Genomic DNA, 27154 nt, shown 5'->3' on the forward strand with positions numbered 1-27154 from the left:
GTCAGGTGGTCTCGTATTCCCATCTCTTTATGAATATTCCACAGTTTGTTGTGATCCACACAGTTAAAGGCTTTGGCATAGTCAATAAAGCAGAAATAGATGTTTTTCTGGAACTCTCTTGCCTTTTCAATGATCCAGCGGATGTTGGCAATTTGATCTCTGGTTGCTCTGTCTTTTCTAAATCCAGCTTGAACATCTGGAAATTCATGGTTCAAGTACTGTTGAAGCCTGGCTTGGAGAATTTTGAGCATTACTTTACTAGCATGTGAGATGAATGCAATTCTGCGGTAGTTTGAACATTCTTTGGCATTGCCTTTCTTTGGGATTGGAATGAAAACTGACCTTTTCCAGTCCTGTGGCCACTGCTGAGTTTTCCAAATTTGCTGGCATACTGAATGTAGCACTTTCACAGCATCATCTTTTAGGATTTGAAATAGCTCAACTGGGATTCCATCACCTCCACTAGCTTTGTTTGTAGTGATGCTTCCTACGGTCCACTTGACTTCGCATTCCAGGATGTCTGGCTCTAGGTGAGTGATCACACCATCGTGATTATATGGGTCATGAAGATCTTTTTTGTACAGTTCTTCTGGGTATTCTTGCCACATCATCTTAATTAATCTTCTGCTTCTGTTAGGTGCATACCATTTCTGTCCTTTATCGAGCCCATCTTTGGATGAAATGTTCCCTTGGTATCCCTAATTTTCTTGAAGAGATCTCTAGTCTTCCCCATTCTATTGTTTTCCTCTATTTCTTTGCATTGATCGCTGAGGAAGGCTTTCTTATCTCTCCTTGTTATTCTTTGGAACTCTGCATTCAAATGGGTATATCTTTCCTTTTCTCCTTTGCCTTTCACTTCTCTTCTTTTCACAGCTATTTGTAAGGCCTCCTCAGACAGCCATTTTGCCTTTTTGCAATTCTTTTTCTTGAGGATAATCTTGATCACTGCCTCCTGTACAATGTCATGAACCTCTGTCTGTAGTTCTTTAGGCACTCTGTCTATCAGATCTAATCCCTTGACTCTATTTGTCACTTCCTGTGTATAATCGTAAGGGATTTGATTTAGGCCATACCTGAATGGTCTAGTGGTTTTCCCTACTTTCTTTGATTTCAATCTGAATTTGGCAATAAGGAGTTCATGATCTGAGCTACCGTCAGCTCCTGGTCTTATTTTTGCTGACTGTATAGAGCTTCTCCATCTTTGGCTGCAAAGAATATAATCAATCTGATTTCGGTATTGACCATCTGGTGATGTCCATGTGTAGAGTCTTCTCTTGTGTTGTTGGAAGAGGGTGTTTATTATGACCAGTGTGTTCTCTTGGCAAAACTCTATTAGCCTTTGCCCTGCTTCATTCTGTAGTCCAAGGCCAAATTTGCCTATTACTCCAGGTATCTCTTGACTTCCTACTTTTGCATTCCAGTCCCCTATAATGAAAAGGACATCTTTTTGGGGTGTTAGTTCTATAAGGTCTTATAGGTCTTCATAGAACCGTTCAACTTCAGCTTCTACAGCATTACTGGTCAGGGCACAGACTTGGATTACCATGGTATTGAATGGTTTGCCTTGGGAATGAACAGAGATCATTCTGTCGTTTTTGAGATTGCATCCAAGTACTGCATTTCAGACTCTTTTGTTGAGTATGATGGCTACTCCATTTCTTCTAAAGGATTCTTGCCCACAGTAGTAGGTATACTGGGATCCTTAGTTAAGAGAAACTTGTCATGGTGCTCTTGATTCCAGAGAGAAGTCAGGGAAGGCTTCCCAGAGGTGGTGACATTTGCTCTGCATCTTGCAGAACATGCAGATGTCTCCAGGCAGGGGGGTTGAACACGCAGAGTCACACGTCTTCATTCATTCACACATTCATTCACTCATCTATTCATTTTTTATTCATTCAGAGGACATTGTATTAAGCACCGGGGTTAAAAAATAGAATCCAGCCCTGATTCTTGAAGAAGTCAGTGTCCAGTAAGGAGAGGGGAGACAGAAGGAAGCCAGATCCATGACACTTCACTGAGGCAATGCGACAGTATATGCAGGGCCAAGGAGCTGCAGCCACCAGGAGCCGGGAGCGGGGTGGGGCCCTTCCAGGCACAAGAGTCTTTCTAGACAACAGGTCAGCTGAACCACCATTGAAAGGTGAGCATGAGTCTTTTAAGAAACTAATGCTTCTTAAGGAGGGAGAAGAGTTCGGGGCAAACAGGGGCCCGGGCACAGGTCTGAGGCCATGTGCCTCCCACGCCCCTGGCCCTGAGTGGGCACTGCGGAGGCGCGGGACATAGAGAGTTCTGGAATGCCGAGACATTCGGGTCTGCTGATGCAGGAGGAGGCCCAGGAGCCAGGCAGGCCAGCAGCTAGGGTCTTTCAAACACGCAGATCAGGGGCTGCACTCAGTCCTCAGCCAGAGTTCCTAGTGGAGGGTTTCACTGGGGGGAGTCCAGATTCTGTGACTCTACAGCTGAGGACAGGGTGGAGGGGGCTGGGCTGGGGGCAGCAGACCCATTAATACACATGGGAAGAGTCCAGACCAGGAGAGCTGAGCCCTGAAGAGGATGGGGTGGAGGAGAGGATGCAGGTGAGGCCCATCCTGCAGATGGATGGATGGGGGGAGCCCATCACAGGGTGACAGGTGGATGGTGTGTCCCCAAGTGAGAGGGACACTGGGAGCCTGTGAGCTGGACCTTAAGGAGCCTGCAGCCTCTTGTACAAAGCATCCATGTGTTCACAGAGACAGGAAGCAGATCAGTGGTTTCCAGGGGCTGGGAGCAGAGGGGAGTGGATACAAGGTGTCTGTTTGGGGTGATGGACATGTTCTGGAATTAGGAGCCAGGGGCTTGGAAAGAGTAGGTAACATGCCTGCAGACACAGCTGAAGTGGGTAAGATGAGATTTGCCCCAAAGCTTGTGTTGTTTCCATATGGAGTTCACATGGAGGTTTCTTTTGGACAAGTTATTTAAGATCTCTGAGCCTCATTTTCCTCATCTACAAAATGGATTCAATCATCAACCCCATCTCTACCCACGTGAGAATTCATGTGATGTGTACAAGGGCCGCCCGGTACACGCACTGTACATTCTAAGTGCTTAGTCGTCATCTTTCCTCTGCTGCTCACGGTCCAGGACGACAGAAACCACTGTGTGTCTTTAGAGGAAATATAGCAGAGGGCGTCGATGTCAGGTGACAGAAGAGCCAAGGCGCCAACGAGACCCCCCGGGGTGAGAAACTGCAGAGAGCCCAGCCGTCCATGGGGTGGATAGAAAGCCGGAGGGCGTGGCGTCACCAGAGGCCAGGGAGAAGCAGACTGGCAACTGACCCTGAGTGCATATGCCTCGTGGGCGTACCTCCCTACTGTGTGCATGGGGGTACTTGCAGCTGCACACAGTGGGGCTGCAGAGCCACAGGCCCAGCTGGACACAGCCTGACCATGTGAATCCCCGTGTCCCAGCATCTGGAGCCCTGGGTCAGCATGTGGACAGCGTCTGCCTGCAGCCCGTGGGCCCTCACAGCAACGGAAATGCCACCCTGGGTGCAGGCCCAGAGCTCAGAGCCGCCTTCACGGGCCTGTGACTTGGCCAGTCTGGTCATCTGAGCCACTGGACGGGTGCAACCTGCTGCTGTGAACTGCCCTCTGAGCAAGAGGACGTGCAGCCACGGAAAGGGGAGGAGGCGGCCGGAGCCTGCAGCCTGGCCTCTCTTTGAAGTGAGGAGGCAGTCTTTCTGTTTCCCTCAGAAGTCCAGCTCCCCCAGCAGAGATTCTGCCACAGCCGCCTGTTGACTTCAAAGGTCGGCCGGGCCTCCTGCGGGCCCGCCGCTGGGCCCTGGCCTCCCATCGCCGCTGCGACAGGCTCTTCGTCCTGCCGCGGGCAGCACAGGACCACTCACGGCCTCCAATGCTCTCCAGGTCCCCAAAGATGAGGACCTCAAGGGGGTCTTCAGCTCTCAGGATAGAACGTTCTAGAAAGTCCTGGGTGGGGGTTTCCAGTTTCTGGTTCTGTCTCCTGGAAGGTACTCGCAAGGCAGGAGATGAGAAGAGAGAGGACGATGTTGGGGGATTCTTTTCCTCCCAACACCTTTCAGCCCTGGGTGTGAGGTGAGCTAAATTTGTGTCCCCAAAAAATAGATGGAAGTGTCCTAACCCTGGTACCTGTGAGTCCTTATTTAGAAATAGGGTCCTTTCAGATGTCACCAAGTTAAGATGAGGTCATAACTTGGATGGGCTTTAAGGTAACAGACTGGATTCTTAGAGGACGAGAAGAGGCACACAGGGTGAAGACCGTGTGGACGGAGGCCACGGTTGGGGTGACACGGCTGAGAGCCCAGGTGCACAGCAGGTTGCTGGCAAACACCAGACGCTACAGAAAGTCACGAACAGCTTCTTCTCTGATCCTTCAGAGGGCAGGGCCCTCCCGACACTGTGATTTTGGACTTCTAGCCTGTTGTTCAGTCATTCAGTCATGTCCAACTCTTTTGACCCCATGGACTGCAGCACGCCAGGCTTCCCTGTCCTTCACCATCTCCCGGAGTTTGCTCAAACTCATATCCATTGAGTCAGTGATGCCATCCAACCATCTCATCCTCTGTCGCCCCCTTCAATCCTGGGAGGGCAGGAGAACACATGTCTGTTGTTTTAATCCCAGCCTGTGGTGCTTCGTTACGCAGCCCTAGGAAACCAACACAGGGAAGCTAATGCAGCCCTGCAGATGGCAGATGGCTGTGATAAGCTCTCTATGTACAAATGAGCTCCATTCCAAGAGTACGTTTGTAAGTCCAATTTGTTCATTAGTCCAACAAAGTTAGCCTAGGTACCCAACTCACACAGTGGCTATATAGTACTCTACTGTAATAGGCTTATAATACTTCTCTACTACTTAAATAATACACACGTAAAGATAAACACACAAAATAAAAGCATCTTTAATCTTATACAGCACCTTGAGAAGTACAGTAGTGTGGTACAACAGCGGGCACACAGGGGCTGGCACGCCTGTCTGCCTCTTTCAAAGTTCACGACTTGAACTTGAAGGTTAGTTTGTAGGGGATGTACACGACCAAATTAACCAGCTTCCTGAAATGTTGCCCAAGTTACTCACCAAAAATGGTAGCCTTGAGTAAAAGACGCGATTTGTTAGCAACTGTGAGTTGAGAGCTCACCACATGGGCTGTGGGGTCTTACTGACCCTTCTACCAGCCCTGCGAAGACGGTACCAGCATGAACCCCATTTGCAGCTGAGGAAACTGAGTCTCAGGAAATGAAATAATTTCCCCAAGGCGACTGGACTACTGAAAGATGAGACATATGTTTGTTTTCTATGCACGGGCATGCGTGTGTGCCAAGTCACTCCAGATCAGATCAGATCAGATCAGTCACTCAGTCGTGTCCGACTCTTTGCGACCCCATGAATCGCAGTACGCCAGGCCTCCCTGTCCATCACCAATTCCCGGAGTTCACTCAGACTCACGTCCATCGAGTCAGTGATGCCATCCAGCCATCTCATCCTCTGTCGTCCCCTTCTCCTCCTGCCCCCAATCCCTCCCAGCATCAGGGTCTTTTCCAATGAGTCAACTCTTCGCATGAGGTGGCCAAAGGACTGGAGTTTCAGCTTTAGCATCATTCCTTCCAAAGAAATCCCAGGGCTGATCTCCTTCAGAATGGACTGGTTGGATCTCCTTGCAGTCCACGGGACTCTCAAGAGTCTTCTCCAACACCACAGTTCAAAAGCATCAATTCTTTGGTGCTCAGCCTTCTTCACAGTCCAACTCTCACATCCATACATGACCACAGGAAAAACCATAGCCTTGACTAGACGGACTTTTGTTGGCAAAGTAATGTCTCTGCTTTTGAATATGCTACCTAGGTTGGTCATAACTTTCCTTCCAAGGAGTAAGTGTCTTTTAATTTCATGCCTGCAGTCACCATCTGTAGTGATTTTGGAGCCCAGAAAAATAAAGTCTGACACTGTTTCCACTGTTTCTCCATTTCCCATGAAGTGGTGGGACTGGATGCCATGATCTTCGTTTTCTGAATGTTGAGCTTTAAGCCAACTTTTTCACTCTCCACTTTCACTTTCATCAAGAGGCTTTTGAGTTCCTCTTCACTTTCTGCCATAAGGGTGGTGTCATCTGCATATCTGAGGTTATTGATATTTCTCCCAGCAATCTTGATTCCAGCTTGTGTTTCTTCCAGTCCAGCGTTTCTCATGATGTACTTTGCATATAAGTTAAATAAGCAGGGTGACAATATACAGCCTTGACGAACTCCTTTTCCTATTTGGAACCAGTCTGTTGTTCCATGTCCGGTTCTAACTGTTGCTTCCTGACCTGCATACAAATTTCTCAAGAGGCAGATCAGGTGGTCTGGTATTCCCATCTCTTTCAGAATTTTCCACAGTTTATTGTGATCCACACAGTCAAAGGCTTTGGCATAGTCAATAAAGCAGAAATAGATGTTTTTCTGGAACTCTCTTGCTTTTTCCATGATCCAGCGGATGTTGGCAATTTGATCTCTGGTTCCTCTGCCTTTTATAAAACCAGCTTGAACATCAGGAAGTTCATGGTTCACATACTGCTGATGCCTGGCTTGGAGAATTTTGAGCATTACTTTACTAGCGTGTGAGATGAGTGCAATTGTGTGGTAGTTTGAGCATTCTTTGGCATTGCCTTTCTTTGGGATTGGAATGAAAACTGACCTTTTCCAGTCCTGTGGCCACTGCTGAGTTTTCCAAATTTGCTGGCATATTGAGTGCAGCACTTTCACAGCATCATCTTTCAGGATTTGGAAGAGCTCAACTGGAATTCCATCACCCCCACTAGCTTTGTTCGTAGTGATGCTTTCTAAGGCCCACTTGAGTTCACGTTCCAGGATGTCTGGCTCTAGGTGAGTGATCACACCATCTTGATTATCTGGGTCGTGAAGATCTTTTTTGTACAGTTCTTCTGTGTATTCTTGCCATCTCTTCTTAATATCTTCTGCTTCTGTTAGGTCCATAACATTTCTGTCCTTTATCGAGCCCATCTTTGCATGAAATGTTCCTTTGGTATCTCTCATTTTCTTGAAGAGATCTCTAGTCCTTCCCATTCTGTTGTTTTCCTCTATTTCTTTGCACTGATCGCCGAAGAAGGCTTTCTTATCTCTTCTTGCTATTCTTTGGAACTCTGCATTCAGATGTTTGTATCTTTCCTTTTGTCCTTTGCTTTTCGCTTCTCTTCTTTTCACAGCTATTTGTAAGGCCTCCCCAGACAGCCATTTTGCTTTTTTGCATTTATTTTCTATGGGGATGGTCTTGATCCCTGTCTCCTGTACAATGTCACAAACCTCTGTCCATAGTTCATCAGGCACTCTATCAGATCTAGGCCCTTAAATCTATTTCTCAGTTCCACTGTATAATCATAAGGGATTTGATTTATGTCATACCTGAATGGTCTAGTGGTTTTCCCTACTTTCTTCAAGTTAAGTCTGAATCTGGCAATAAGGAGTTCATGGTCTGAGCCACAGTCAGCTCCTGGTCTTGTTTTTGCTGACTGTATAGAGCTTCTCCGTCTTTGGCTGCAAAGAATATAATCAATCTGATTTCAGTGTTGACCATCTGGTGATGTCCATGTATAGAGTCTTCTCTTGTGTTGTTGGAACGGGGTGTTTGTTATGACCAGTGCATTCTCTTGGCAAAACTCTATTAGTCTTTGCCCTGCTTCATTCCGTATTCCAAGGCCAAATTTGCCTGTTACTCCAGGTGTTTCTTGACTTCCTACTTTTGCATTCCAGTCCCCTATAATGAAAAGGACATCTTTTTTGGGTGTTAGTTCTAAAAGGTCTTGTAGGTCTTCATAGAACCGTTCAACTTCAGCTTCTTCAGCGTTCCTGGTTGGGGCATAGACTTGGGTTACTGTGATATTGAATGGTTTGCCTTGGAAACGAACAGAGATCATTCTGTTGTTTTTGAGATTGCATCCAAGTGCTAAGTCACTCCAGTCGTGTGCAACTCTTTGTGACCCCATGGACTATAGCCCACCAGGCTCCTCTGTCCATGGGATTCTCCAAGCAAGAATACTGGAGTAGGTTGCTATGTCCTCCTCCAGGAGATCTTCCCGACCCAGGGATTGAACCTGCATCTCTTATGTCTCCTGCATATGCAGGCAGGTTCTGCCATTAGCGTCACCGGGGAAGCCACCTGGGAAGCCCTTGTTTGCTCTGCTTCTTAACAAATTAGCACGAGTTCAGCGACTTAAAACAGACAGACCATCTCATAGTGTCCCTGGACTGGGAGTCTGGCCTGTTGAGCGGGATCCTCCACTCCAGTGTCCCAAGGTTGTGAGTGAGGTGTCTGCAGGCCACATGCCTCCCTGGGGTGGGGTCCTCTCCCAGCTCACAGAATTCGTGTCTGGCGGCTGGCAGAATTTGTGTCTGGCAGCTGTGTGACCAAGGCTGTTCTCTTGCAAGCCATCATCCAGAGACAGCTGCCGTTCTTCACCACACGGCCCTGTGTTGGCTCACAGGAGGCGGTCTGCTTTCTTCAAGGCCAGCAGGGGTGTCTCCCTGACTTCTCCCCCTCCAGCCTGCCCTGGTGCAGCCTTATATAACACAACCCAGCGAGCCTGTTCTCAGGGGCCGCCCACACTCAAGGGGAGCACACCGAGGGTGGGACTCTGCTACCAAGTTAGGTGAACTTGACTTGGAGACCAAAGTGAACTTGGGCCCGGGCTCTGTCCCTGACGCGGGGGCAATCTTGGGAAATTTCCTCCAGCACCCTTTAAATCTGACCCTCCTCATTTATGACAGCAGGATGGTAATGCTAGACTCCGGGGGTGCTCTGAGGTTTAGATCCGTGGAATCCTCAAGCACACGCGGTTGCTAGGAGCTCGGTGAATGGCAGCTCCCTCCCCCCTCTTCGCCAGGGTGTCTCCTTCACACAGGAACACGGGGTGGGGGTGGGCAGAGCACGTGGGAGGCTCCTGGCCCTGGAGCAGGAAGGCCCGGGTGTCCTTGGGTCCGCTGCCCCTTCCCCGCTTCCAGGCCCTAAGACTCCCTCGAGTTTCCTGTGGAAAGAGAAGCTGAAGTGAAACCCTCAAACGAAGCCGCCACCTTGGGAAGGCCTTGCTCCCCGCACAGTGTGAGGCCAGATCCCACGGGGAGGGGCGTCAGTGGGGTTGGGGTAAGGGGAAGAGGAGGGGAGTGTGGACGAGGAGCGGGAAGTGGACGGGGCCAAGGCGAGCAGAGGGGGAACGGGGGCGTCGGCGGGTGGGGCGGGCAGTGGGCGGGGCCGGCAGGGAGTGGGCGGAGCCGGAGAAAGGCAGCGGGCGGGGACTGGGAAGTAGGCGTGGCCTGACAGTCAGTGGGCGGGGCAGGCTGTAGCAGGCGCCTTTCCTCCTCCTGTTTGGTCACTCGTTGTGCCTTCTCTGTGCTGACCCTCAGGAGAGTCCCTTATGGACCAGGGATATCCGGCCCGGACGGGGCATGGACCCCCCCCACCCCATGCAACTCCCTGGGCGTTAGCCCCACAGAGGAACTGACAGCTCCTGCCCTCATGTTCGGTGATGATTCCCGGCAAGGCATCCTGCCATCCGAGGGCCAGAACCGCATCCGTTCAGGGCCCTGTCTGGCCTGAGGTGGACGCGAGGGGGTCGGGGGGTCAGAGGCGCCGAGGGGGTGCGGTACCGTCTGCCCTGCGTCTCCAGCCTCACCTCCCTGGGTGAAGGTCCTCCAGGGGGCAGGGGGCTGGGGAGGACCTGCCGCCTGCCCACCCAGCTCCGTCCCTCCTCCAGACTCTCCTGGAGGGGGCCTCCCCTCCACGCCTCAGCCCCTGTTCATCCATTCGTCCAGGCGTTAGACCCAGACTGACCCCCAGGCACAGGGTCTGTCTCTAAAAAGAATGTCCTCCAGCCGCACGAGGGGACCCAGCCCCGCCCACCCCGCGTCCACCTTCTCAGGAGCCACCCGCCGTGGGTGGGCGGGGAGGGTCAGACAGGAACAGCCTGTCTGCACCCTTTGGGGGCATCCCAAGGCTCCGGGAGCCTGACTTGGAGACCACCGGTCTGGTGGGGGCTTCCTGAAAGGCTGACAGCTGGGAGTGGCCACAGTGTTTGCACTGCTCTCTCCGGACGAGACCAGCACGAGGTGGGCTCTTCCTGACGCTGAAGAAGCCCGAGGTTCGGGTGCTCCCTTGCACGGGCCCTTCCCAGGCCTGGATTCTAGCTGTGTGTTTGTGCTCTTTTTCTTTAAGAGGGCCCGTCCAGTTGCCCGACAAAACCTGGATCTGTCCTGGGTGGGCCACAGATAGAAACATGACCCAAGCAAGTGTCTCTGGAAGGTGGGATCCCTGTCGGTGGTAGTGCCAGGGGGCCCCCGTGGGAGTGCCTTCTCTCCCCCAGAAGGTCTGCCCAAATCAAGCTACGTGGAGGGAGGGAAGGGGGCCTCTGGCCCTGTGACCTCACTCCCCCTTGACCCCAGACCACAAGCAGGTGTCTCCTAATGTGGATTATGTGTCCTCCTTCTCTGTTGTCTGGCTGACCTTTCCAGCGGCAGCTCTGTTCCCATCAGCAGACAGACAGCCCTCTGAATCTGTCTGCCCCCGCCATCCCCAGGGAAGCCCCGAGGGGATGCCCACCACCAGGAGCATCAGCCCCACGTGTCTGCAGCTGGCCGGGGGTCGCCAGCCCGGGCTCGCCCTGGTCGGAGAGCTCTCCGCCAGCCTCACAGCCCGAGGCTGCCTGGCCTGGCTTGTGGGGGCCGCACAGCACGTTTCGGGCTCGACATTTGCTGAGCGGTTTCCATCATTTATTAATGAGCGTTGGCAGCAGCCCTGTGAATTAGGGCTCAGCGGGAGAGCTCTGCGCGGTTGGGCAGGCCTGGCCCCTGGCTCCGGGGCTCCGCATCTGCTCTGTGCTGCTCCTGCCAGCGGGTCACCCCTGCACCCAGAGCGTAGTGCATGCATTTGGGGGCAGAGGGCAGCTTTCCACACCCACCCCCGGGGCTGGGCTGGGCAGGGCAGGGACACACCTGTCCATCCCCCTCCCTATCGCCACCCACACACAGGCAGCTGGGCACGTCCTGTCATTCAAGTACAAAAGCCTTTCGAGGTCTGGGCCTGCGTGACTCAGTGCCTCTCCTCTCCGAACAGGTGCTCGTGGAGAAGGCGTGCCAGGCCCTTGCCAAGGTCCTCGCCGCTTCCCCTCACCCTCACCCTCGGAGGGGCTGGGGTTATCCTGGCTGTTGGGAGCAGAAAACAAGGCACAGAGGGGAAAGCACCTTGCTGAGTACGAATAGTAACAGACTCAGCCTACTGCCAAGCAGGCGACCTGGGTGGCCGGGCCGTGGTGACCGCCAGCTGGGTGTCATGTCAGTAAAAAGCGTGCACTTTGGGGCCACATGTTTGAGTTGAGGTCCTGGCTCCCTCCTCTTGCTCTCCACAGCGCTTCCAGGAGCCTCAGTTTCCTTCTCTGTGAAATGGGGACAAGTAACAAAAAGAACAGATAGAATGCAGGGCGGCTGGCCCTCACACCCCACTCTTGGCTCCCCTCCCTGCCTTCCTTCTCAGAGCCCCAGGGACAGAGGGTGAGGGAAAAGGTGCTATTTCAGGAAGGGGCTGCTGACGGACCGGGAGGCGGGGCGTTGATATGCGGAGGGCTGGGACATTCTCCCCGGATTATCCAGAGATTCATAGCCTCGTGAGCGCCGGTGGTAAGGGCCGCTCAGGCAAGCATCTGAAACTGCATCTAACATCTTTATTTCTCTTTAACAAATGTCCCCTGGGGCCAATTTCAAATCAAGTTTATTCTGGTATCTAAAGGTATAAAGCCCATAACTCAGAGGCATTAGATGTAAAGTATTCAGGCCTCCCTGGACGAGGCACTGGCTGCCAGCCATGGCTGCACTGCTGCCCTGGGTCCCGGCACCTGAACAAGCTTTGTTCTCTGGCTATTACTTGAGGCTGGAGGTGGGCAGCCAGGCTCTGTCCCCAGATGGAGGCACCAAGGGATCCTGTGTCGGGATCTGGGTCTCATGGGGATGGGCGGCTGAGTGCATGACCGCGGTCCTGCCACCTGCGGTGTCAGCTGAGAAGTGGGGGCTCAGAGCCCCAGCCCCGGCAGGCCGGGACCCTGGAGTCTACACCTCTCCGTGGGGGCTGGTGTTGCTTCTAAAACATCGAGACACTGGCATTTAGGACAGCTGTTTTGTATTGAACGTGGGATCCAGACAGACCTGGGGGTTTTCCTTTTTCCTGCGGCTCTCACTTCAGCCTTTGGTTTTGCTCCTGCTGCTGCTGCTAAGTTGCTTCAGTTGTGTCCGACTCTGCGTTTTGGAGAGGATTAAAATGGAGCTGGTCTGGCAGCCGGTCACGCTGGATCCCAACCATGGTTCTCAGAGGGCGAATCTCCAGGGATTCTCCGAGAGCACAGTCGTATTCATCACGTTACCGTCGGCTCGCGCTTCCTGGGGTGACGTGTTGACCAGGGGGGTCAGTGACAGCGGCTCTATCGCTGACGTCTCGTGAGCAGAGGCCACGCGTATCCTCTCGGCCTTATTGCGGGGGTTCTGGGGTCGTCGCTGGAGGGGAGGGCGGAGGGCGGTGCAGCCTGGATGCTCTGCCCACCTGCCCTGTGGGCCTGGAATCAGGGGCCAGGAGAGAGCAGTGCCCCTGACCCCCCAGCCCTCAGAAACCCCTCTGGAGACAGAAGTTTATGCAATCTCACCAACCGGGATCATGGGAGCTGCAGATTCAAAGACAGACAAGCCTCAGACCCTCCCTGACTCAGGGACACACAATTAAATGCAAAACAGGAAGCTGCATAGAGCATCATGGGTACTCACGAGGGAATGGGAAGCTGGTCTGGGCGGGCTTCTTGGAAAGGGCAGCGCTGGCCCTGCTGACCGGGAGCTCCCCAGGTGGAAGGGGCAGGAAAGCTCTAGGCCAGGAAAGCGCAGGAAGCAGAACATGGTTCGGAAGAGCAGGACGGAGCCGGGAGCCCAGCTCAGCTCAGTGCCACTGAGGGGCAGCCAGGGCACAGGGTTTGCGGGAACAGCCCACGAGGGCTGCCAGGCCCAGACCTGGTCCCGGGGGAGGTCGGAAGCCCCACGGCGCCCTGGTCAGAGTCCGGAGTCACCAGGTCACCTTCCGAGGAGGCAGCGACAAGGGTGCCAGTTAAGAGAAAGTTCAGATGGGCCCGGAGGAGAGGCTCTGAGGCTCCCTACGAGGTAAAACTGCTGCGGATCGGCTGACAGAGGAATTACCAGCAGGATGGGGTGGGCGGCCCGGAGGGCAGGAGCACAGGAGGGGCTGGAGGGGGGGCCGGCGGAGGAGCGGGGTGGAGCGGGCCCCCGCTAGAGGCGAGTGGGTCCCTGTGGACGTCGGTGTCCACGGCAGCCACAGGCTCAGTCTGCAGTGGGGACGCTGTGGACGGCGCTGGAGGCCGCAGAGTGCTGAGAACCTGTGGAGAGGAGGGAGGGTCACCGGGGCGTTCAGACAGGAAGTGGGGCGGCAGCAGTCCCTCCAAGGAGGAGGGGCCCAAGGGAGAGCCCTCGAGGGGCCGTCTGGGGGTTAGGAGCAGGCGGGGTGGAGGGAGGCGGGGAAACCAGGAGGGCCCCATGCAGTGGGGTGGGGCCGCCTCCCTCCAGTCAGGGCCCAGGGCGCTCACAGCCGCTCTGCACAGAGGCCCACTGGTGGGGACGTCCGTTGGGGGCCCCAGAGCGGGGAGTCCTCCCAGCAGGTCTCAGGCGCACCCTCGGTGCGTTCCTGAGCCGCGTGGGTTCTGGGTGCGCGCCCCCACCCCCGCCCCCCAGGCAGCAGCGTGGGGTTGAGCTCACCCGGGGCCAGGCCTGGGGACCCGTCCAGTCCCCTCCCTGCCTTCCGCTCCGTTTCCAGTTCCTTCTCCCTCTCGAAGCTCTGCCTCCCCAACCCCTCCAGAGCCCTCTGCACACGCTTCCAAGAGACACCCCGTCTCATCCACTTGGGCACCTGGTCTGGAACAGGCCGGGGAGAGGCAGGTGCTCCTGAGACGGCCCAGGGAGCTGGCGGGGCATCATTGCTGGGGCTGGGCCCCGTAGCCCTTGCCTGGGCAGCTGGTGCCTGAGCATTTGTATCGTGTAAAGTGTGATGGACGGGGAAGCCTGAGTGGGTTCCGGCTTCGAGAGACGACTGCCTGTGTCCTAATACCAGCTCTGGGCAGCCCTGGGCAAGTCACTAACCCCTCAGGGCTGCAGTTTTTCCATCTGTAAAATGGAGCTGACAATAATAGAGCCCCCGCAGGATACGGTTTGTAGTGAGGACCAAATGATAAATGTTAAGCGATAAGTATTAGCTACTGGTGACAGCGGTAGTTATCCTAGTAACAGGGCTAGTGTGGGAGCAGCTGCTCATCGACCCCCGAGGGTCACCTCTGCAGACTTTCATCCTTTTGCATCTCCAAAGTCTGGCAAGAAAGGGGAGCATCCGCAGACTGTCAGGAAGGAGGAGGCAGTGCTTCGGGCTGTCCAGGGGCGCCCTGCGGGGAGCAGGCTTCAAACAGCTCATTTAGGAAGGGGCTGTCTCCTCTCCCCACTCTCAGTGGGCCTGGGATGCAGTGTGGGTGAGAGACTGAAGCGTCAGAGATGAGAGAAGGCTGGGCAATGTCCAGACACTGGCCACTTCCTCATCAGGTGATGACCAGGGCCCCTCACCGGCCTCACCGGGCCCCTTGGAACAGAGTCGCGCTTCGTCCTGGCCTCCAGCCTCTTCTTTGTGTCTCTTGGCAGCTTTTCTCCTGCTTCCTGGGGAGGAGCTGCAGTGTGGCTTCCCATTAACTGTTATCCTCCCCATGAACGTCCTGCTTGGCTCAGAAGGACCATTGCTCCACGCCGTTCCTGGGCTGAGGCTGCAGCGTCCCAGCCCACCAAGCCCCTACTCGCCCGGCTCCAGCCAGCCCTGCTGTGCCCTGGAGGGAGGGAAGCTGGCTTTTACATTTTGTTTCCTTTTTCCTGAAAGCAAAAGCCCCAGGCCTCACTCCAGCCTCCTGGAGGATGGGGAGGGAAGTTGAGCTGTGCCTGGAATTAAAGGGCCTGCAGCCGGGGAAGGGCACCTGTCCCGGAACCCAGCTGAGAACAGATATGGGGTGTGGGCCTGGCCTGTGGAACTGACTGAGCGGGCACGGGAGGGCTGGTGGGCAGGTCCTCGGGGAGTCTGGGCACAGGCGGCCCGGGGAGGCCGCCTGGGGGTCACGTGGGTCCCTAAACCAAGGCTGCTTTCTTGGCAGGGAGGAAGGGGCTGCGGTCAGCCTGGAGACGGATGAGGAACCCGCCCTCCCTACCCCACACCAGCCTGTACCCCCGAGTGAGGCTTTCATCCCTGAGCCTGGATTCTAACTGCTTCCTGCCCCACCCCGGGGAGGGTCAGACCATCCAAAAGCCCGTCTGGTGGCTGGTCTAACCCCTCAAGGTTCCCTGCCTCTGTGGCCCCACCTCCCGTCTCCTCCTCACCCTCCACCTCCAGCCGCTGCCTGGCATCCCTGCCCACTGGCCTCTTGCCCTGGGCCTCTGCTGTGCCGTCCGCTCCACCCGTTCCAGGCTGTGCTCATGGCCGACTCCTGCTCATCCTTTGGGGCTCAGCTCAAGTGCCAGCTCCTTGGGCAGCTTGCCTGACCCGGTTACAGGCTCCCCTGCACTTGGGTGCCTCGGCAGAGATGCTGGCCGGCTCCCCACCGCAGCCCAGTGCCCACTGGCACTCACAGGCCCTCAGAGTGGGGCTGCCGCTTGAATCGAAGGGGCTGGACGGCTGTGGGTCCGTAGATGCTCTGCCAGCACCGGGGCAGGGGTGGGAGGCTCCTGGGAGTGGGGACTGATGGTCTCTGATTCCGAACAGAATGGAAGTTAACAAAAATCGTGAAGCTTTTCCTGGAAAGTTGCTGACAGTGGCCTGGGCACAGGCCGGCCCCGGGGCTCTGGGGGTTGGGCACAGAGGGACAGGGTGCTGGTTAGCTGGGGGCTCTGCGTCCTGTCTGTGAGCAGCAAATCTACAACTTGGTGTCTCCTGAGTGAGCGCCCTGCCAGCCCCAGTTCCAGCAGGTGTGGGAGAATTGGAACCTGGTGCTCCAGACTGCAGGGGCGGGTCTTGAAAACTGGGTTTGAACTCAGTCTCCGGCTGCTGGGGAGTTGTTCCCAGCCTGAGGAGACTCCAGGGCGGACATGCACCACCCCAGCCCCTTGCCCCCAGGGCATCAGGAAGCATGGGGGCCTCTTGGACACCGGCTCCTCTGCCTTTCTGTCTCCAGTCTCAGAACCGGGAGTGGGGTGGCCCCGAGGGCAGAGCTCTGCTTCTGGAGTTGATCAGACAGGAGCAGGGGAGTGTTTCGGCCTTGGGAAGTTACCTGCCTTCTCGAGCCTCAGCTGCTCTGCATGTAAAATAGGGGCTCCTATTTCATAGGATAGTTTGAGGTGTAAATGAGAAAATGGGGAGAGCTTAGCACCGGGCTTTTCAGGGAGCGGTGCCCAGTGGGAGCCAGCCCTTGCCTGTCGGTCTGTCACTCACGGGACTGAGGGGCAGTGGTCATCTGGCTGGGCCTTCTGAGAGTCGGGGCCTTGCCCATTCCGAGCTGAAACATCGCAGGCACAGGAGTCCGAGGCCGTCCTGGGAGGGTATGACACTGGCCTCCTCCCTCTGACGCGCAGCTGCCTCAGGCACCAGAGCTAATGTCATATCAGCTCACGGGCTGTCCCGGGCTCTGGGATGTTTACAGCCAGCAGTGCCTCCTGGGAGCCTCCGAACAGCCCTCTGAAGGTTTCCCAGTCACGATCCCCATCCCACAGACGGTGCAAAGGAAGCACAGCAATTAACCAGGACCCGAGACGACGCAGTGAGCAGTGACGTCAGAGCCAGGCTCGACCCGGCAGGGTGACTTCAGAGCCTCCCGTCTCTGTGGTGTCTGGCCTTGGGATGATCGAAAGCTCTGGTCTCGACTCAGCCTCTGCGTGGAGGGCTGCACTGAGAGGGCTTTAGGCTGTGACGGGGAGAAAGGCACGGCGAGAGATTCGCAACGTCTGCCGCGGGCGTGGGGAGGGAGGGTTCGGGCCGCTTGCACGGCAGCTGGGGATGCGCCCCTCTGTTGAGGGGGATGCTGTCCTGTGCGCTGTTTAGCAGCACACCTGGCCTCCCCCGCCAGCAGCACAAGGCCCCCCCTCGCCACCGAGTTCTGACAGTCGAAGCTGTCTCCAGAAAGCAAACCCTTTACCGGTTGTGAACAAGCCCCGGAGCGGGCCGTGGGGATGGCCAAACAGCCCTGGACTCGGAGCCCAGAGGCCAGCCGGCCTGTCACCGCGGGGACGGGCATCAGGTTCTTCGTGCGGGAAGTGAGCACGAGGCGTGGATGGTCTCAAGGGCTCCTTCCGGAGGTCGTGACCCTACCCCTCACCCCAGCCTTCATTCCCAAGGTCTGCGGAGCCAGACCAACAGGAAAGCTTGGGCTCTGCAGAGAGACGTTTCGCCCCTGGAGCTCCGTGTTGGCTCATTAAGGGAAAGAAAGAAAGAAAGAAGCAGCAGAAAACCCTGAAGTCTGGTACGGAGATTTCGTCCGAGCAGCAGTCATCAAGCAGATTCAAGTGGAGAACTCGCAGAGACAGTAACTGCACGCCCGCTTCCCTGTGCGGAGACAAGCGAGCTCTGGGAAATCTCCCTGCCCCGTTCAATTATGAATCTCGGCAGGAAGCCTGGATAACCCGTGCTCTGGAGACAGGGGCTGGAGGAGGCTGAGGCTGGGGCTGGGTCCCCAGGGCACTTGCCTAAAGAGACAGGGGCAGTGGGTGGCGAGAGTGTGACACAGGAGTCCTGCCCGCACCTGTGCCAGGAAGCTGGGCATGAGGCAGCTGGGCCTTGGCGAGGGGGTGAGCAGAGGCAGCCCTGGGGTCCTGGCTGCTCAGCAGGCCTTCCTTCCAGGGTAGGGGGAGCACAAGGTGGGTGGGGACTGGCGCCTTGGGTTTGGGTCCTTGGCCCCCGGAAGTCAGAGGGCTCTGTGTGGTGGAGATGGAGGAGCCCCCAACAACAGGAACCTTCTCCCTGCGGGGTCCCCAGCTTACAGACGGGAACCAGCCCAGGGAGGGCTTCCCCAGCTGACCGAGATTTCAAGAGGTTGAAATTCACGGGCCACACAGCTTCCACACTGGAGCCTTGGGGCTGATGCTCCGTATTCCCATCCCCCGAGATCATGCCTCCTATCCCCCAGGTCCCGTGGTCTCCTGGGAACCTGCACTCACCTCTATGTCTCAGAAAAGCGTTGCACACCTGCCCTGAGGAATGACATGTAACCCAGGCCCCCAAGAGCTGGGCTGGAATCTCTGATGAAGGTGTGGCCAGCTGGGGCAAGAAACCAAATTCTGACTTGATCCCAAAGGAAGATATTATTGGAAGGACGTGGAGGGTTCTGTGGAATTAAGAGTTTAGCAGCCAAGACTAGGAAGGGGAGAGCCCACATCTTCTGAGGCTGGCCTCACGAACCCCTGAGAACACCCCATTCTCGAGCTCCCCAGAGTCAGTCGCTTTGCCCTTGGGTGCCCTCTGCTTCTGATCCACAATCCGGACTCTGGAGGGAGCATCCGGGCACCTGCAGGAAGTGGTCCAGCTCGGACCAGATGTGCACCCAGCATCCCTGGCCAGGGCTGTTGTTCAGTCGCTCAGTCATGTCCGACTCTTTGCGACCCCATGAACTGCAGCACGACAGGCTTCCCTGTCCTTCACCATCTCCCCACGTTTGCTCAAACTCATGCCCATTGTGTCAATGATGCCATCCAACCATCCCATCCTCTGTCGCCCCTTCCTTGTTCTTGCTCTTGCCCTGCGTCAGGGTTTTGTCTAATGAGTCGGCTCTTCACATCAGGTGGCCAAAATATTGGAGCTTCAGCTTCAGCATCAATCCTTCCAATGAATATTCATGATTGATTTCCTTTAGGATTGAGTGGTTTGATCTCCTTACAGTCCAAGGGACTCTCAAGAGTCTTCTCCAGGATCACAGTTCAAAAACATCAATTCTTTGGCACTCAGCCTTCCTTATGGTCCAACTCTCACATCAGTACATGACTACTGGGAAAACCATAGATTATTTGACTATATGGACCTTTGTTGGCAAAGTGATGTCTCTGCTCTTTAATACACTCCCCTAGCCTGCTGGTGCAGACCAGAAGCATCTCTCAGAGGCCTGTCCGCCACCTGCTTACAGGCCAGAGCCGAGGGAGGTCCGGGTGTCAGTAGAACCCATTCTACTCTTTTGGATCTGAAATGGTTCAAGTTGAGGACCATCACTGCTCAAGACATTCTCTGCTCATGACTGCCTGTGAGCAACGGCTGAGGCCGGCCGATCTGTGGTCCCCCACCCTCCCCCCACGCTGCTAACCACCACGAAGACTGAGGCTGCGATGGTTGGTTGGTCTGGCAGCTGCAGGAAGCTGCTGACTCTAAGCACCTCCCTCCTCCCAGGGTGCTGCAGCTCAAGGCGGTCAATGAAGGGAGAGCTTGTTAATCCCAGGGGAGCCATCTCCCGGGCAGCTGGCCTCCTCAGGGACTAAAATAAGATGCCCAAGAGGCCCTGGGGTGAGGCCTGCATATGTAACAGGTCGAATCTCCCCTGAGCCAGGCTGGGAATAGAATCAGCAACACGCCAGGCCGTTAGGAGCGAAAGGTCCCTGCATTCATGGGGACCCTTCTCCAGCATCGGAGTCAGGGAGGCAACTCGGAGCGGACAGCCTTGAATCCAGGCCGCCCTGTGGTGGCTGCACCACCCACTTCTCTCAGCCTAAGTCCACCGCCCCGCCGCCCGCCCCCCTCACACAGCTCTCCTCCAGAGGCGCACCCCGGCCGTTCCTCTGGGGCCCCCATCATCACTGGTCAGCTCTGCTGGGCCGCAGCCCTCCCCGAGCTGCCCAGTACCGTCCAGCACTCAGCCCTCATGCCTGATGCACCACTCGCCTCCCCAGCTAGTGGTGGGCTCTTGCCAGCTGGACTGAGGCTCTGGGCTCCACAGGGCCCAGGATCAACAGGTAGACTCTGACCTAAAGGAAAGAGTGGGCAAAGGGCTGAGTGGGTAAACCACTGAACACCGAGGAACACCCCAAGCAGGTCAGGCGCCTCAGTGACCTAAAGGCCGTGTCAGGAAGGAGACAAGATCACGAGGGAATCTTCTCCCGGGCTCGGGCGCCCAGGCTCTGCATCCCAAGCACTTGGCCATGGGAAGGACGTGGAGGGCTCCTCCCCAGACTCCAGTCGGAGCTCAGTCTGGTCCGAAGGCATCTCTAGGAAGTGAGTTTAAAACTACAGATTCACCTTCCACGTCACCAGGGTTGATCCTCTTCAAAATTCTCTGACCACAAGGGCCTCCTCAGGCTCCACTTCAGCTCTGAAAGCCTGTAAAGACACTTCCCGTCTTCCAGTTAAGGAGAAGCTGTCTGACCTCTGGATCACACGCTCTCGGAAACTCTGGGCTCCCCGCTCAGACCCCTGTCCTTGTCGTCGCTGGATGACCGTGCACCTGGACAGCTCCAGGTCAGCAGAGACCGTGCCTGTCTTGTTGATTATTGCTGCAACCGAAACACACCAATGCGGGCTTACTGCCCACAAGGCAAATGGGGCAGTCCTCTACAAGGTGGCCCTCCTCCACAAGGCATCAGGGATCCAGGCTGGCCCGGCCTGTGGCTCTACCATCCCCTGGCTGACCGGTGTGGGGAGGAGGCTGTCTGGGGGAGGGTTGCAGCACCTGCCCAGAGCCCTCTCCAGGAAGGACTCCCGTCACTCCTGCTCATGTCCTGCTGGAGTGGTCACACGGCCCATCTGACTGCAGAGGGAGCCATGAGGCCCAGAGCAGCCATGAGCCAGGAAGCAGGCAGTGAGCTTCCAGGGTGGGTCCTGGGTGGGTCCGCTGCCCCTGCTGAGCCCCCAGCACCCAGCACGTGGCCGGGGCTCAGACATGGACGTTGGATGCAGGCGCTGCAGGTCAGAATTGTTCAATGGGGCCTCATGGAGTCACTCACGAGCCAGTGAGCTGAGGCTCCCCAGGAAGGTCCAGCCCAGCCATGCCGCCTCCAAGCCCAGAGCTGCTCTGTAGGAGCGGGGTCTGCTCCATAGGACCCAGGCCGCGGTTTTCAACGGCCTGCCTCCTCAAGGCTGGAGAGGGGAGAGCCCGTCTGTGTCAACAGGGAGGTCCCAGTTACAGGAGGGTGGCCACTCTGCAGGGACACCCGGGCTGCTTCTCCAGGATACCAAAGGCTTTCCTTCACACCCAGGGCAGTGCTTCCGTGCTCAGCTCGGAGCCGGGCCCCTGCCCCAAGGCTCGGGAGAGCAGGGCTTCCACATCTCTAAGCCTCCTCCTTGCATCCTCAAAGGTGTGTTTTTACAAAGATGAGAAGGGCTGAAGAGCCGGCTTCCATCTAAGCCTGAGCCAGGGCCTGCGTGCAGGTGCAGTGTCCTAGGTGGGAGGGGGGCAGTGGCGTGAAACCCAGGTTGGGGCCCAAAGCGGTGTGAGGGGCGGCCCTAAACTGCCCGTCGCTGATTTGGTCCTGCAGGGGCCCACCCCCAGAAGCAGGCAGAAGGGGCCCCAAAGGTAAAGGATGGGGACGTCTCCCCAGCGGCTCCCACCCTCCTGCTCAGAGGTCCCCGCGGAGGTGGGGGTCCTGATCCCCAAGCCTCCAGCTCCACAAGCGTGGAGCCTGTGTGCAGTCCCCCTGGGTGACCTTCCCAGTGCCACGGGTCAAAGGCAAGAGTAACAGGAGCGGGTGATGCTGTGCGGGCCTGGGGGCCGCTCTGAGGAGCGAAGGTGGGCAGAGAGGTGAGTGTGGGCACGTGGGCGTCAGCGAGGAGCACGGGGGTAGCGACGGTGAAAACGCTCTGCAGGCCCAGAGGAAGCGCGTTGAAGGTCGTCATCACACCACCTGACACAGGGATCGAACCTGTGTTTCTGATGTCTCCTGCCTTGGCAGGCAGATTCTTTACCACTGGTGCCACCTGGGAAGCCCACATCTTAATAGATAACACAGCAACCGCCTGATTACCGAAAGAGGACACACGTGAGGGGAGCGGGCTGGGGTTTGCTCTTCTCACGTCAGCCATTAATTTTCTCCCTGTTCAGTGCCTTGGGGCCGATGCTAACAAAGTTGGATTTGACAGGGATAAATGTGAAGTCCTTCAGACTAAACACTCCACAGAAACAGGTTGGTGGCAGTGAGGCTGGGAGGCTGAGTCTCAGGGACAGCAGGTCCGGGAGCAGAAGCTCACGATCCAGAGACGGGCGGGGCAGGGCCCTGAGCTCTGGGGGTCAGACCCAGCCCTGGCAGGGGGCTGCTGTGGGGGCTGTGCTTCCGGGTGACCCGGAGCCGGGAACGAGGCTGGAGACAGGCTGGAACCATTGATAGACAAATGGCCGAAGGAAATGGGGAGATACGACCTTGGGCATAACCACTAAGGGCAAGTACCCAGGTTCTCGCCTTTGGGGGCAGGGGGCAATCTTATCAGGCTCCCCATGTGCTCTCTGCAGCACCCACTTTTTTAGGCTGGGGTCAGGGGAGCGGGCTGGTGGGAGTGCGGTCGGGCTTCCAGCCCGTGATAAGGTCAGGCAGGGGGACGAGTCTGGTCCCAACTGTGGCAGCTTGCCAGCCACCTCCCATGCATCCTCAAGCCTCGGTCCTCATTTTTGTGCAAATCCCGGATGGCTGGAAAAACAGCTGGTCCTTCGTCCCGTCGGACACAGTTCCTCTCTTTGATAACTTGAAGGGTTGACACATGATAGATGATGGATTCTTTCATTCCCAGAGGTTACATGTAATTCCCACAAATGGAGTTTCATGGAGGCAGGTTGACTTCTCAGGAATTTGAAGTTAAAGCTGTTTGCTTGGGAGGGGAGAGGTGCCCGCCACTGGCTGGGGGATCGGGGTGGGGGGAGCTCCACACCAGGGGTTCTGGCAGCCTGAGGGTTTGGGTGTCTCACCGCACGCCCAGCTGGAAGACCCTTCTGCAGGTGCAGTAATTCGGATCCCTGGATGTCGCCCAGGGGCCCCGCAGCTGATGGAGGAGCAGGAAGGCCCACATGTCCGTCCACCTTCTTGCAGGGCTGGCCTCCAACAGGCGAACCAGGAGTGTCACGCTTCCTCTCGCACGGCAGCTCACCTGTGCTGGTCCCAGGGCTGCCTTGATGAACAAAAGGACACGGTCATCTCACAGTCTGGAGCCCCAGGGCCCTGCACCTCTGCGGGCCGCGTAGGCCCCCTCCCAGCCCAGCCCTGGCTGGCGGCGCTGCCCCTCCGTCCCACCCCTCGGCTGGATGGTGAACCGTAACCACGCGTGGTGACACAGACACCTAAGGCAATGTGTGAAAAGTGTGTTAATATGTTGGACAGTGTGATTCTTATTTAAAATTTCTATCAAATAGAAAATAGTGCCCTAAATGCAGAGTGGAGGTTGGTGAAATGCATTGGAAAGGCCTCCGGAGCTAGCGTGTCTGTGTGCAACGATGCTTCAAGTCTGTTTTCTTCATATGCATTATATTAAATATATAAATATACGGTTTTCTCATTTCTGCCAAAACACAGTGTTAGCATGATCCGTGTGGGAGCAGGTGCTAGTTCTCTAGTCCCTGTGCTGTTTCCTAAGATTTTCAGCAACTTTTGGACTGGTATCAGCTTATTACTTTTTATTAAAGAAAGGCTTTTTAAAAGTTAAATCCATAGGTATTGACCCTGAGAGGTGTGTGCATATGTTATTACATGAAAAGAGCAGGTGACAGAGTGAGGTGTGTTGTATTATCCCTTTTTCAAAATAGGGGATACAGCCATTCTGGAAACCAGCATGGGGTCTCTAAGAACAAACGCAGCATCACGACCCCAGCAGCTGCACTCCCAGGCATCTAGCCCACAGAAGTGTGACTTTGATTCACCTCCAAACCTGTTCGTAGCAGCATTAGTAGAAACAGCTGGAAACCACAGGTGTGCCAGCTGGAAATGACCCAGGTGTCATAGGCTGTGGCACAGCTGTGCCATGGGCTACTGCTCTGCAGTCAGAAGGAGCAAGCTGGTGATACCACAACGGGTGAATCTCGAATTATGCTGAGAGAAAGGGCCAGTCCCCACAGGCTACGGACTGTCTGATTCCGGTCATCTCGGTGGTTGCCCTGGGTCAGGGGCGTGGATGTGGCTGTGGGTGGCATGAGGGGTCTGCAGGGTGGTGTGTGTCCCTGATGAGCATTGTCAGGACCCTGGTTGTGATGTCATCACTGGAGGAAACTCAGTAACAGGGACACGGAGTCTCCCTGCACTGTTTCTTGCAACTGCATGTAAATCTAAATTACCTCCAAGTAAAAAGATCAGTGTTTCAAAAGCAGGGGAGCCTCACAGACATGTGCACAGCCCGGTGTGCAACACAGAGAAAGAGGTGGGAAGAGGCACGGCTGAGCGCTGGCCCCTGGAGAACAGCTCTGAAGGGAGGTTATTGTCAAACTCTTAGTGATTGTGCTGACGAGCATGGGGGACTTGTGATTTTGTTTAGACCCATAAAGCAGACGATGAGATGGTTGGATGGCATCACTGACTCAAAGGACATGAGTTTGAGCAAACTCTGGGAGACAGTGAAGGCCAGGAAAGCCTGGCATGCTCTAGTCCACGGGGTCACAAAGAGTTGGACACGACTTAGCAACTGAACAACAACAAAACTAAAGTAGCCCAAAACTGTGCAGGGGGTGGGGGGAAGGGCAGAGAGCGCCACCTCGCCCACCACTGTGCAGGGGGTGGGGGGAAGGGCAGAGCGCCACCTCGCCCACCATCCTGGAAACACTGGCATGGCATCCCCCCAACGCCTGGAATTGCACGCGGCCCCGTCTGGCCTCCGCGGCCCCCACTCTGGCCACCCTGACACCAGCCTGCCTGGTGCTGCTCCCTCTTGTCACAAATGCTCACGGCTCACCCCCAGCTCAGCCCCTCGCCACCGAGGGAGACCCGCAGAGTGAAGGGGGTGATGTCTGGGTCCACAGCAGCACTCTCCCCTGAGCCATCACCGCAGGCCAGGAGGCATCTGCAGGCCTTTCGGTGTCAGCTCAGGTCCCAGGAGAAGAGGCAAGTGGTTGTCCCCATTCTACAGAGGAGATGAGGTGGGTAATTAAGTTGTTCGTGCCTGAGTCACACAGAGCATGCCATCGAAGCGTGTCCCACTTAGGGTGCCATCCGTGACACCCTTAGCTGTCCCCCACTGTCCTGACCAAGGCCAGCCTGCCCCACAGGGGCCCTGGAGACCAGCACCCCAGCTCTGAAGGCAGCAGTTCAGGACCCAACGGAGGGATACGGCCAGCTGTGGGCACATTGCCTGCTGAGTGGTCTGCCTCTGTGCGCCGACCCCCTTGCCGACCTCCCCGTCATGCCTGGGTTGCCCTTCTGCTCCCCCGAGCCCAGAGCCTGCCCAGAGCCAGACACACACAGCACGCAAGTCTGGGTGAACAGAGGTGGGGGCCCTCGGGACACTCACACAGCTCTTTTCCTCTGCTCCCCCAGGGATCTATAAAGGACACTGCTTTCGGATCAACCACTTCCCAGAGGACAACGATTACGACCACGACAGCTCGGAGTACCTCCTCCGTGAGTGTCAGGACCCTGCCTCCCCCTGTTTGTGGGACGGGGGACGGGAGGCAGGCAGGCGCTGGAGGAAGGATAGGCCCCGTGAGGGCAGAGGGGCCGGTCTCTGGGTGCTCCCGACACTCCCCTCTGACTCAGGATACTGAGTTCAGAGGATGGGGTATGGTTAGCCTGCTGTGACACGCCGGTCACCCCCATGCAGTTACTGGCTGGGAGGACACACCAGCTCAGGGCTGGCAAGAGGGGAGGAGGGTGGGGCGTCCCGCTGCCCGGGGCTGCTACAAGTTGCTGTCTTCAGAGGAGTTGATCGCAACAGCTGGTTCTGAGGCAAGGACGTTAGAGACATTGGCTTGCCCAGGCCCAGCATCCCTGAGGGGCTGAGACACCCCAAGGATACTGCCCGGCCAGCACTGGACCTGCCCACTTCTCCCCACCCCCACCCAGCAATCTATTCTTGACAAGTCAAATTAAATCACACACTGAGACAGCCAGTGGGTGCCAGGCAGCCTGTGGGACCAGCCTCGGGTCCATGGGCCTCAAGTCTCTCTAGCACCAACTGGTGGAGCCCCCAGCTCTGCCCCTGAGTCCCCTGCCCAGGTCCTGAGATGGGGCTGGCCCCCAAACTGGAACCAGAGGTCAGAGGACAAACCCAGCCCCACGCCCCACATCCAGATCTCATCCCTGGGCTGTGGCTACCTCCCTGGGAGGAAGGATGGAGCCTCGTTCCTCCAGGGGAGGAACCTGGAAATGGAAAACCCGCATGGTTTTGAAGTCATCTCCCCTTCCACATCAGCCCAGACACACGCAGAGCTGCTCCCATCCCCTCCCCCGATACCAGCGTCCACAGAGGGAACACAATTCACTCTGCACCTGCTTATGGACTGTTTTTTCTAAGAGAAAGGACTCTGGTTCTGAGTCATCTCGTGAAACAGAACAGCATGTGGTCCCCATGGAGTCCAGAGCCAGAACCGGAAACAGTGTTACCGGCTCTGCCTCCTATCCCTCCCCTCCGCTTCTCCTCTTCTTCCTGCCTGTCTTCTCTCTCTGCTTTCTGGGGGCCAGTACTGAACTGAGCACACGCCTTCCACGGGGCACACTAGGGGATGGCATTGGCATAGAGCGGGGCATGAATAACACCATGAGTTGCGCGGTGTGCGGGCTGCACAGCCATCTAGGGTGGCCACTGGTGCTCAGGCCTGACTCAGAACCCACCGGGCAGGCAGACGACTCCCAAGGCTCTGGGGCAGGTCTGCTCCACTGCTGGGCCTTGGGACTGTGGGGAAGGGGACACCAGAGAAGCATCCGTTCCCTCCCACTTCCCACTTGAACTTGAGGTTAACTGGCGCCAGCTCTTCCTCTTTACCTCCTGCCGTGCCCCCACCCTGGTCCCCAGAGGGCTGGCATCTCTGGATGGGCCCCAAGACACGTCAGCCCAGAGGTCCGACGTGTGGCTTCCTGGGGTCCCCGCCAGAAGCAGAGGAGATGCTCAGACAGGAAGAAGGAAGGGCGTTTAGTGAAGGACTGATTACAGAGATGTGCAGGGATGGGGAAGGGGCAGTGAGCACACAGGCGGGAGCAGCAGAAGGACCTCTGGCCCTTGGCCT

General features: G+C 56.4%; 1 protein-coding gene across 1 annotated transcript in view; it reads left to right on the forward strand.

Annotated features, from left to right (window-relative positions):
• The window catches only part of CACNG4 (calcium voltage-gated channel auxiliary subunit gamma 4), a 51176-nt gene that overhangs the window by 16410 nt on the left and 7612 nt on the right, over nt 1–27154 (forward strand). Inside the window, exon 2 of the mRNA XM_061393066.1 lies at nt 25470–25553. Coding sequence (XP_061249050.1) covers nt 25470–25553 — 84 coding nt within the window. The remainder of the gene's footprint in view (nt 1–25469; nt 25554–27154) is intronic.

The sequence above is a fragment of the Bos javanicus genome, chromosome 19 (assembly GCF_032452875.1).
Source record: "Bos javanicus breed banteng chromosome 19, ARS-OSU_banteng_1.0, whole genome shotgun sequence".
In the NCBI taxonomy this organism is placed as follows: Eukaryota; Metazoa; Chordata; class Mammalia; order Artiodactyla; family Bovidae; genus Bos; species Bos javanicus.